This window comes from Athene noctua, chromosome 2 (genome assembly GCF_965140245.1).
Source record: "Athene noctua chromosome 2, bAthNoc1.hap1.1, whole genome shotgun sequence".
NCBI classification, from domain to species: domain Eukaryota; kingdom Metazoa; phylum Chordata; class Aves; order Strigiformes; family Strigidae; genus Athene; species Athene noctua.
Window position 1 is genome coordinate 86,703,621 of NC_134038.1, and position 12,955 is coordinate 86,716,575.

General features: G+C 34.7%; 1 protein-coding gene across 2 annotated transcripts in view; it reads right to left on the reverse strand.

Moving 5' to 3' along the window:
• Nucleotides 1–12,955, reverse strand: part of CDH10 (cadherin 10) — a 106,239-nt gene that overhangs the window by 25,007 nt on the left and 68,277 nt on the right. For both annotated transcript variants that reach the window (XM_074899546.1, XM_074899545.1), the window contains exons 4-5: nt 5,873–5,992; nt 4,319–4,486 (exon numbers count right to left, since the gene is read on the reverse strand). In XM_074899546.1, coding sequence (XP_074755647.1) covers nt 4,319–4,486; nt 5,873–5,992 — 288 coding nt within the window. The remainder of the gene's footprint in view (nt 1–4,318; nt 4,487–5,872; nt 5,993–12,955) is intronic.

Consider the following 12,955-nt stretch of genomic DNA (forward strand, 5'->3'; position numbering starts at 1 on the left):
GTATTATAGCCTTACTGTGAAAACTGTAAATAAGGGTTGAGATCTCTGGTCCCATCTGTCAGAACATACGGTAGGAAAACATGTGGAATACATAATGCACTATGAAGAATTTCAGATTATTTTAAAATGAATGCAGATACAGCTGTCATTCTAAACACTGAAGTTAAGTCATCAAAGCTCTACTGAAAAACATTTTCTTCTCTGGCCTTATTTAAGTGTTCCAAGATTTGCCATTTTACTTAAAAGACTTCCTAAGGTAAGTGAAGTGACTTAGAAAGACAGTTCAGTTAACAGTAACACAAAAGTGAACGTGGTAAATGCCAGCAACCACAACAGGGAAAAGTTGAACAGGCTGCCCAAAAGGCAGCACATATATACCTTGTTACAAATAAGAAGTACAGAAAAGTCCATAAAGGGAGTTATTAGTTTTATGTGATCAGGAAGAATTGTGGGGAGAGAGCGGTGGAAAAGCAGTATGGGAAGGCCACTGGCAGCTTGATCTTACATCTTCAGGAAAGCACCGCTGAGTCATGTCATGATTATTGGTGTGTCTTAATAGTGTACATTAGAAGCCATCTACAGAGTGACAAATGAACTGGTTTTGATTTTGGGAACGCTCACTGAAAAAAAAACAATTATTCATCGGGATGTTTGAGAGTTTCTCATTCTACAAAACTAGTCTTTTCTGTTACATTATGTTATAGTTTGTCAAACATAAAAAAGAAAAATAAAGAAGCAAAAAGTAAAGAAAAGACATTCACATATAGTTTGTAATTAAATGTTGAATGAGAAATATTGAAATTGAATTTCTTCATATAATTTTTCTTAGGAAGCTTTTGATATGAAATTGATATACAGCAGCAGAATTAATACTTAATGGCCACATACACTCCACATTCTATTTATATGAATTTATTTTTGCTCAGTTACTTTTTTGGTGTTTCAGTCTACTGATTTATCTTACATTTGCTCTGACATTTTCATTACCTTTCTCTAATACCTAAATCTGTGTACTTTGCTACGTTAGTATATAATCCCTCTGTAATCGCCTAATGGTTAAAAAACAGAAGAAAAAAATAGCTTCTGCTCCCTTTAATACTTATTCAGTATTACGTAAGACAATGGTGAAAGACCACCTTTTTTCCCAGCTAATATTTGTATGTTAGAATTAATTTTATGGTGTGTCAACTATTCCCCACATTTTTTTGTGGAGAGTTTAAAAATACATGCCCAAGCTATGCCTTGTGGATGGTACTTGACTTCCACTGCAATACCCAACTCATTAATTTAGTCTACAAAGCTTGGATCTTGAATTGCTAAAAAAATAGTGGAAACACCTATCATCTGAAAGATAATTTTGTGTCTAACTTACCCATTTATAGAAATCACCATAGTATGAGACATTTTGTTTTATTATTTTTGTCACCGAAAATATTTAATATATTGACTAAATATGGGATGCAGTGCAGCTTTAGACACTATATAAGAACTCAAACTACATCAAACTAGAAGTATTCTTGCAAAACTGCTGTCAATCCTTTTTCTCTCACTTCTCCTCTTCCTCAAGGAGAGTAATTTACTGTTTGCACTTACTCCAGTGAGTGATGTTCTTTCATTTGTCTGTCAGGAAAAAAAATGGGATGCACAAGGAAAGGAAAAGGTTTTCCATATACTAAGGCAAGTCAAAATCAGCTGAAAGATTAAAGCCTACACATTTGTATCTGGAAATACTTCAGTCAGTCATAAAGGATGAAAAAGCAATCTTATTCATGTTTACCCTTCTTCCCATTTACTCTTGGATAGGCACATAATGTAAATGTAAAAACTTTTATAGAGTAATACAGGTTATAGTCTCACAGGAGATGGGCTGCCATAACTCAGATGCACTGAGCTTCAGTCAGAATCTGGCTCCTAAGTCCATAAACAACTTCTTCAATTTATCATTGCTCAACACCATCTTTTTACTTCTGTGAGCACTTGGAGATATTACCGTTGAAACAGAGATCTAATATCTGAGATCTTTGATGACCTTTCTGTGCAGAACCTTGATAACATTTTAAATTTTATCACGCTTCCTCAGAAGAACAGCAACTGCTACCTATATGGTTTTCAGGAGATCTTTAAAAGGAGAAAAATATTCTGAAGAGTTTTTGCTCTGTAATGTAAACAACAGAGGAATTAATGACTCTTCTGTTTGTTTGGTTTTTTTATTTTGGTTGGTTTTTTGTGTTGGTTTTTTTTTTTTTTTTTAATGATAAAATAAAATATGTAGAATTTTCCTCAATTCTGAGTTTCTTGTGGGAGAAGTTTAATCTATTATGAAACATTTTACTGAAACATATAACAGTAATATGCTGAGTTCTGAAAAAACATAATAGACCTTTTAAAATTTTTGCTGGTAATTTATAAATCTGATATGAATATGACTGTTCCATGAATCTCATACACATCTGTTTTTTTATTAATACAACAGAATAAGAATAATTTAACTTAACCAGTATCAATTCTGGTAGTCTCTGAACTCTATTAAAATCAGGAATGATTAGAATGTCTATTTGCATTTTGAAATTAAATATAAATATTTTTTAAAAGTCAATAGCTATTTTTACTTTCATATATCTAGTAAAATGAGTCAGCTTTACAAATGTTCAGGTTTAATTTCCAGTGAAACATACATTTATATCTACCAAAGCTATTGGCAGAGAGAAAGTAGTGAAAAACAAACCAAAACAACTAAACCCCCCATGAGAGTAAAACTAAAAATTTCTCTAATGCAAAGGTCACATCTGATTTACACTGACATTAATAGAAAAATGCAGAGATATTTCTAGGATGCTACATCAGATCCCCATCTGACTCAAATGTGATGTCAGACTGCCAGATAAGTCATGTAGAAAAGGTCTAGAAAGTTGATTCCATATTTCTAAATATTAAGTTAACACACTGTTTAAGAAACAAGATAAAAATAATTTATTTTTTTTTTAAAAAAGAGGACAGTATAAATATGCATGTTTGATGTTTATATGCTGTCAATTTTAACTGTTGAAAATAGTTTTTCCGTAAAGCTTTGAACATTATGACTCTTTAAATAGTCTTCCTCAATAGGTCTAGAGAGGAGTAATACAGCATGCCTCACCTACACAGTGTTGGAATTGCCATAATCATCTCTATATAAATGGAAACAAAAATAATAAATCAAAAAGTTGTGGAAATAAAAAGAACATAAAATGACAAATTAACAATAAATTTTGTCCAGAATAGAGCCTTTGTGGAAATGCACAAACTCTAAGTACTCAATCATTCATGCTTTTTCTGAGAGTGTATATGGAATTACATGGTAATACAAAATCTTAACACATATATATCAACTACAATATTAAATTGAACAAATTTATGTACTCCATTTGTGCCATAAACAGAATATTTAAATCAGGATCATTTCAAGCTGATTGTGTTATTTTGAGCCTGAAGGCTCATTATCAGTAACTACTGGATTCAGTAGCTACACAGAATAAAAAACGGGTGGTGAGGATGTTCTAGATCCTTTAGCTATTAAGTATGTCCAGACCACCTTGCAAATATTACAAGTTCAGTATATGCAAAAGGCTTCAAATGTATTTAAAATGCTTAACGTTTAACAAGTTTGATGTTACATAGTTTAATATCTCCATATTACAGAGAGACCAAGAATGATTTTATATTTTAGTTTGAAGATAGAAAGTCTTGATAGCTGTACTATTAGAAGCTAAAAAGCATTATAAAATCTCTGGTAAACACAAGCTGTTTAAAAAAAAAAAAAAAGTAATTTAATTTCCTTCTGGAAATTTTCTATTAGGTTTTGTAACACTGTAACTGGAAAAGAACAAATCTGCTTGATTCCCTTCAAGTAATTTTTTTTCCACGCTCTTCATGATTAAATATTTAAGCAGATACTACAATTCAAACATTTCTGCATATCTAGAATTACCACATGTTTTATTTTCCAGCAGAGGAGTATGTAGGATTTAAGCAATAGGTAAGGGAAAAGAAAAACCTTGTTCTAATGCTCTTATGAGTCCACCTACCACCCCCTCCCACAGTACTGGAAAGTATTCCAGGTTTGCTGCAGTTATATTTGACCATGTAACTGTTTTCCTAACAAATAAATGCTGTAACATTTAATACACTGCTTTAATAATAGTGAATAAATCAGTACGTAAGTCTTTTGTTCATGTGTGCCCCATAATCTAGATTTACTCTAAATTAAACCAGATGGTGATTGCTTAACTCTTTAGTTTGAAGCTCACACAGTGCAAGGCAAATATTAAATGCAGCTTACTCTGGGGGAATCGGGGTGGATTGTCATTGACATCAGTCAAAGTGATGTTCACGGTGGTGGTCCCTGATAATCCACCCATCTGGCCTCCCATGTCCTTTGCCTGGATAACCACTTGGTACTGCTCCCTGTTCTCTCTGTTCATGTTTGGCAAGGCAGTCCTGATGATGCCTAAATAAAGAAAGAAAAAAACAAAAATTGTTAATAATCTCTCTATTTTTGATACGCAGCAATCTGCTGCGTCTTTTTTGTATTACTCTCTGAAATACTTTTTTTAAATATTAATTTCACATTTTAAAGTAAAAATTTCTGTTCATTTTATATATACCCTTCAGTACAGGCTAACTGTTGAACAAACCTTAGTTCTACATCAGTTTCCTTTTCCAGTTGTGGTGGCTTGAGTCTGGCTGGATGCCAGGTGCCCACCCAAGCTGCTCTCATTCCCCATCTTCAGCGGGACAGTAGAAAAAATACAGCAAAAGGCTTGTGGATCAAGATAAGGATAGGGAGAGATCACTCACCAATTACTGTCAGGGGCAAAACAGACTCGACTTGGGGAATATTAATTACTTACCGATCAAATCAGAGTAGGGTAATGAGAAATAAAACCAAATCTTAAAACACTTTCCCCCCAGCCCTTCCTTCTTCCTGGGCTCAACTTTACCTCTGATTTTCTCTGTCTCTCCCCCCTGAATGGCACAGGGGGATGGGGAATGGAGGTTGCAGTCAGTTCATCACATGTTGTTTCTGCCACTCCTTCCTCTTTGGGGGAAGGACTCCCCACACTCTTTCCTGGCTCCAGCATGAGGTTCCTCTCATGGGAGACAGTCCTCTATGAACTTCTCCAACGTGAGTCCTTCCCACAGGCTGCAGCTCTTCATGAACTTCTCCATCATGTGTCCCTTGCACGAGATGCATTCCTTCAGGTAGAGATTGCTCCAGCCTGCGTCTTCTTTTCTGGCTGCAGTTTCCCTTGTGCAGCAGCTTTTTTCCCTTCTTAATTATGATATCACATAGGTGCTACCACCGTTGCTGATGGGCTCAGCCTCGGCCAGCAGCGGGTCCATCTTGGACATAGTGGAATCTTCTAGCAGCTTCTCACAGAAGCCATCCCTGTAGTTCCACTGCTACCAAAACCTTGCCACACAAACCCAATACACCAGTTTATATTTCATGCTGAAAATGATTCAAGATTTTTATGCGCATGGTTTATGAGTAGAAAGAACACCTTTTATTAGTCCAGGTAGAACCATTAAGAAAAAAAGAACAACATTTTCTAGGACAGAAACCTTCATTCTTGCCTTTATCAGAGATGTTGTTAAATAGTGTAGATACTTAAGCTATCAATACTACCACTGTAAAGCTACTTATGCTTCATAGTGTCAGCTGTTATATCTAAGTTTTTATATTTATTATAAGAATTATAAATTATGAGGAAAAATGCAAGAAATATTATTTCAGTTTTTGAAATTAATTTTTTAGGTGATCTAAGATTTTTACAAGGAAAGAAAAAGTCTACAGTTTATGGTAAATGGAAATAATGACGATTTTCCTGACCTGTTTCTGGTTCCACAGAGAAATATGGCTGTCCCTGAAGTATGCTGTAAATTACTCTGGCACTGTTTCCATATGAAGGGTCATCGGCATCAGTGGCTGTAACTTGCACCACAGAAGTACCTGAAACATCCAATGTCATCTTAGTTTCACATGGTACTAGGCAGAGGTCCAAGAACATCAATTTCCATTCAGGCAGACCCTAAAGAAGATTTCAGCTAATATCAATTGGACTTTTCAAATATTTATGATCTTAGAGTCAGTTTCAGGTACATTATTCCCTATTTCAGGATCTCATTCTACATAAATTGAATCTAAACTTCCCATATCCCATAAGTGTGATTAAGATCTAATTTTAAAAGGTAAACAATAGTTACAGTTGACTTGATTACTTATCCACTTACAATGATTTCATACTTATGTACTCACTTCCTCTTTTCCGAAGATTTATTTTGTTTTAATTACAATAAATATCTGCTTTCCATTACCAATAACAGATTTTTCTTTTTGTCCAATGATGTCAACATGATATGAAATTACACATGCAAGAACATGACAGAAAAAGATTATTAAATAGGTCATTGGAATTTGGGAAAAACTAGTCAACAATTCTTCCTACCTTCTAAGTGCTAATATAGATAGATACTACCATAAAATGTATTGCCATATGGACTTTGAAATCTGCTGGCTAGACTCCAGAAAATTTTTTAATCTTAAAGACCATCTCTAAATTTTTGTGGAATATATCAGTTCTTCAAAACATGAAATGCTTACCATTGCCTCTACCATTTCTTGCTGAATCAAAATAGTTTCTGCATCCTGTTCAACTCTTGCACCAGAGGGATAAATTAAAAAGAAAGATCTCCCCTATTGTAGCTCCATAAAGTGCAGATATGATTTTAAGTATATAGGAAAGAGGTGAAAAAAACAAGGAAAAGATAATAAATCATCATATGTGTGCGACTGTTAGCCACAGGCTACTCTGCAGATTAGAAGATTTTCAAACTTTTTTCTCCTTTTATACCAATTCTTTCCCTCTACCAAATATTGTCAAATATTGTGAAATAAACTGCCTGCAAATCCAAGACACTTGGCACAACTATTTATTCCCTCTCATAGTCTGACCGCATTACACATTTATTCTAACATACATAGAAAGGTAAATAGCAATAAATGCTAAGCTTCCTTGGTTTGTTTAGGGTTTTACAAGATGATAGAAAACCTGCTTTTGACAAGACAGTTGTTCAATCGTGTGAAAAACTATGCCAATATCAGTGGAATGAGCATGTGCCTAACTGTTGAATCACAGATGAGTTCTTAGAAATGTTCAGTTTTCAACTGTTTTAGAACAGAAACACTTGTTTTGGTGAGTTCCTAAAAGTGCTTGCATCTCATAAAGAAGGCATAACAGGCAAATTCCTGATAATATTATTACTGATACTAAAATGGAATTAATTACTAATTTAACAGAACAGAACCTCAAACATGGTAAAATTTTTAAAAATAATAAAAATTTCTGCACAAGTATAATGATAAAATAAGATAAAAATTATGAATACCTTCCACCGTACTAATGATTGCTTTAGTGATCATCTAGACTAGGGCTGAAACTGAAAATATGAACATCTTTAAAATATAAGAATTTTGGGGTGGTAGAGCTATCCTAACAACTTAATCTTTTTCCAATTCACACTGCCACTTCACCGATTTCCAGCTACGCTGAACTCCATTTGTATATATATGTCTATGTAACTATTCTGTTAAAAGATACAGAGGCCTTTTTGACAAATATATTTAAATTCTGGATTATTATCTTGATTCTGAAATGCACCTTTTGGACCATCCTAGTATGTAGCAAACTGCAGTATTAGAATATATACCTGCTCCTATAGAACATTTGTTCTGAAATAGCAAATAGGTGTGTAAAAAAAAGATAACAGCAAATCATGTTCAGTAACTTAAGTGCTGTGACTAAAAAAAGCAATAGAAAAAAAAAAAACAACCAAGTACACCAATCATCATGGCTTTATCCAAGTAAAGTTTACAAAGCCTTCATTTTACATCTGTATAAACAGGGAACAGTCATCATCAAGACATCTATCACCACAGCACAATGTATTAACCAGAAAAGTCTACATCGCAAACACATGAAAGGTGATATTTTGTCCGTTACATGTAACTGAATAATTTCTTGTTTCTAATTTTCACATTTCCTTCATAGGTTTAAACTAGAAGTATTTATTAATATGTCAAATGTATGAGATTTTTATTTAATTTTAGCTTCAAAAAATGTGAAAATCAACTTTGAAGGATAACTTGGAAGAAAACTGAAGAAAGTGTTTAATAGCTTTAAAACAAATTTTAAAAAATTTCCATGTACAGTGTAATAATATGTGTTTAATGGTTATTGCTGCCTTATGTGTCATAATGCAGATATAAAATATTAATGCTATTTTAATATACACGAAACATAACAAATCATAACATTCTCTCTATCTAAAATGAGCATAGCTGCATATATACCAAATAAAATCTGTCACTTATGCTGAAAACTGTAGATTTGATCTTGTTCTATTTAAAGTCTGTGGGAAAAGATCCAGACCCCTTAATTTCATCACTATCACACAGTGCTATTTACTCAGTGGGTTATGCTCAGGGTAACATACACCCCATCACCTAAAACCATACTTTTACATTCATTCATAGTTTTACCCAAAACTATACTTCTAATGTTGCTTTAGCTCTTTGCCTTTTACTGACCAGCCATGAGTCAGGAAAAGTACAAGGGCACTGCTACATTTCTGCTTGACATTCAGGATGCAGAAGTCACCACTTTGATCTTGGCCCTTGCTCATAAAAGAAGAAAGACATGCTTTCTAGGCTTCTGCTGAGGGATTCCTATGAAAAACCTGACAGAAACCATGCAAAGAAGTGAACAGGAGGAGTATGTCAGTATGTCAGTTATGTTGTGCACATCAGTTGTCAAACCATCAGCTTGTTTTGCTTTGTTTCAGTTCACTAAGTCACTGAAGACCACTGGTGCTTATACTACAAATACAGTGTTTGCTCTGGTCTGAAATCTGGACCAGAAATCACAAGGTACTGAAAATGACAAGTCATACAGGACTTCAAAAACTATGGTGTGGGTGTGACTTAGCACTACATGACCTGGGCCTCATTCTGTCTTTTACATAAGCTTAGATTGCTTCTGATGAAGTTGGTAAGTGTCTTTGACCTTCAGGATCTAAAGACTAATCTGAACTCTATTGGAGGGCATAAAGGAGACAGTGGTAATATACTGGAGAATATGGTGACAGCTATGTTATTAATCAGATATATGAATTCTGTGATTTTCTCCTTGTATACTTGCAAATTTTATTACATGATAAACTAGAATTAGATGATCGTGAGCTAGGCCCAGAAATAAACAGTCATTTGTCAGAATACTGTATTTCTCAGAAGGCATATTTTAACATAATTTTAATTATAATGTTTGAATCTCCCTAGGGTCTCATACTATAATAGTAATTAATATATTTGGCCCTTTTTAATGTGTTCCTTGCACGCATCTTCAAACACCACACAAGTACTAATGACTTTGACCTCACAACGCATTTATGATGTAGATGTATTAGATAAGAATCACTGAAGATAATTAGCTAGGAAAAAGAACTCACAGAATCTCCATTGTAGAGCTGAATTTGAAAATTTTATTTCCTTTTCCTTACTCCCATCTGAGTTATGTGATATTTAGCTACAGCAAGTACCCTCCCTAGTAAATTATCCATACAAATAACAAGTCAAATTAATAGACATTTTCTGCCCTTTCTAGAAGAAAATAAAGGAAATACTGACACGTTCTCCCCTGAAATAAACTCTTTAATGCAGCAGAATAGCAGAGAAGAAGTGGAAAGTGATGCATATTTAGAGAAGTCAATGTCAGAAAGATCTTTGGCTACATGGTACTCCTGTATCTTGGGAAACAATAAACTCAAAAGAAGTACATCAGTGGTTATTTCCAATTTGTTTAATATGTCCCTTTTAAAGAAAATTAATGTTTAATCTTGCAATTATTTTTTTTCCTCTTTTTTCTCCTCTCCTTATGGCAAGATTTGTGTGCAGAGTGAAATCAGAGTTTGTAAAACATTTTAAAATGTAATATAATAATTTGGGGTTTCAAAATCTGTCATTATTGCTAATATAAAATTATAATGTAAAAGGGTTTGGTGAGAGAACTGTAAAAAAAAAAAGTTAAAAAATCTTTTTTAATAGGAAACAAGAAGGATGTGTTATAAGATAAATGGCAGAGAGGACTAAGCATTGGGAATTGATGGAACAGCACTAATGAGAGTGTACAAAAAACCTAGTAGAAAGACAAACAGTAGTAGCTCTACATGTTGTCTGAAGAGAAAGCAAAAAGATAACCACAGGTAAAGATAACAGGCTAACTCTGGGACACCCAAACCATAGTTTACATGTAAACCCAGAGAGAGGTTACATTTTACAAAAGAGAGGTTACATTTTACAAAGCATATATTGACATCCCTAATTCAGAAGCAGAAAAGATCAGCATGACAGGTAGTAGAAACAGCATTGAAGATACAGGATGGAATAAGTGTAATGAATGACTAGAGAATATATAGCCTGCAACAGATAAATAGAGAAATATCAACAAATAAAAGAAAGGATGTGATGATTTAAAAAAAAAAAAAAAAAAAAAAAAAAAAGATCTAAATAGAAGAAAGTTCTGAAAGCTTGTCTAAAAGATACCAATAGGCAAAATCCACAGGAAAAGCCATATAGAGGAAAACAGACTCATCTGCAGTTCTGAAAAGCAATCTTCAAGTGAGCAGAAAGAGACAGAAAGGTGAAGAACATGGTGGACAGAAGATTGTTGTCAAAACCATAATATTCTGAGTCACAAACTTTGAAAGTAAGGAAAGGAAAAAGTGAAAGGAGATAAAATGTACTTTGTAATCAGTATAAAGACTTCAGGAGAACAAGATCTTTTCTAGGATATTGACCCAAGTGCAAGATCCTGAAGTTGGCCCATTTATCTCTGCCTTTACTATGATTAATGAGCAGTAGAAGAAAGATGAACAAAACAAAGAATTCATGGGCCTTTGTCAAGACACTGTATTTGATAATAGAAATAGCCACATTCTCAAGCTTCCATCTGGCTAATACTGCAGCCTGAGGAAGAAATCAAAACTGCCATTTCTGGTCTGAAAGAGGCTGGTGTATGGCTACATCATGATTTGATACCTTAAGAGTTACTAAGTAACAGTATGCCACATACTGATGAAATGAATGATAAATGCAATCTTACTGAAAACTTGAAATGAATGAAGGAAACCCAGCAGCTCTGAATTCTAGCTGCTATCTACATTATACAGTGTAGCTCTTAAAGCAAAGAAGCATATAAGTAAATTTACAGAGTATGATATGCTACCATGTCTGTCATATTTCTGGTATTGAAATGAGTGCATATAGAGTTAATATGAATATCTCATTACTGTGGTCGCAGTACAGATGTGTATAAATAGACAACAGAGTTGCAAAACTGTAGAATAGTTGACTATTTTTTGATACTTCTTAATATAGAGATAAGATTAAGACCATCCATTTGGAACAGTGATATTCAGGACTGGGATTGAGAATGCAGGCACTGGATGAAAACAGAGATTTTGAGAATACGGTCTCAAAAAAACATACTAGAGGCCCCAAGAGCATAAACAGAAGTTGTAAGTTAACTGGTCTTATTATGGACTGACTTGGGTGTAATGTATAACAAAGAGAAAAAAGAACAAATATCTACAATCTGTAAAACATCACTTGTATGGTGAATACACAGAGAAGATAACTAGATAATATAAAAGATGATGACAACCTCTACAAGGACTGGAACCAACGAACAAGAAGTATTGTTCCAATGTTGTCTCTTCCACTACATCTGATCGATAGTACCATCTATTTGCAGCAGGTGTTCTTTCACCTTTGGTAGTGAAAGAGCCATACCTTTCCATTTGCTATTCAATCCATTTTTCTATTACTGCTCGCCAGTCATACTTACCTATAAAAAATATATCTCTGTATAGTTGGTTTAATTAAATTGTAATTTTAAAAAGCAGTGTTTGTGTATGTGCCGTCTAGTGCTCCAACCTTCCTACCTGATAAAGTGATTAATAGTAAACTATCAAACTTGGATGCACAGGAAGTAGCAGGAGTGAAAGGCATTCTATAAACACAGATAGAATTTGGTGAATAGTTCTGTCATAGAATCATAGAATATCTCAAGTTGGAAGGGACACATAAGGACCATCAAGTCCAACTCCCTGCTCCTTGCAGGAATATTTAAAATTAAACTATATGACTAAGAGCATCATCCAGACACTCTGTGAACTCTAACAGGCTCAGTGCCATGACCACTTCCCTGGGGAACCTGTTCTAGTGACCAATCACCCTCTCAGTGAGGAACCTTTTCCTAATATCTGATTTGAACTTTCCCTGATGCAGTTTCATTCCATTTCCTTGTGTCCTATTGATGGTGACAAGAGAGAGGAGATCAGCACCTCTCCCTCTGCTGCCCCTTTGAGGAAGTTGTAGACTGTGGTGAGGTCACCTCTCAGCCTCCTCCAAGCTGAAGAAGCCAAGTAACCTCAGCCTCTCCTCATAAGACTTGTGCTCAGAAACTTTCACCATCCTGACTGACCTCCTCTGGACATACTCTAATAGTTTGATGTCCTTCTTATATTGAGGAACCCAAGCCTGCACACAGCAGTTGAGGTGGGGCTGCACCAGTGCAGTGTGTAGAGTGGGACAACCTCAACCAGCTAGCTATGCTGTGCTTGATGGACAGAGTTGGTCCTTTTTCCTGTCGGGGCACACTGTTGACTTATATTCAACTTGTCATCAACCCAAACCCCCACATCTCTTTCTGATGAGCTGCTCTCCAGCCTTTTGTCCCCCAATTTGTACATATAATGTGGATTACCCTGTCCCAGGTGGAAAATCCAGCAAATCCTTGCTCTTCTGTGTTAGTTTTGGCTGAGATAGAGTTAATTTTCTTCATAGTAACTAGTATGG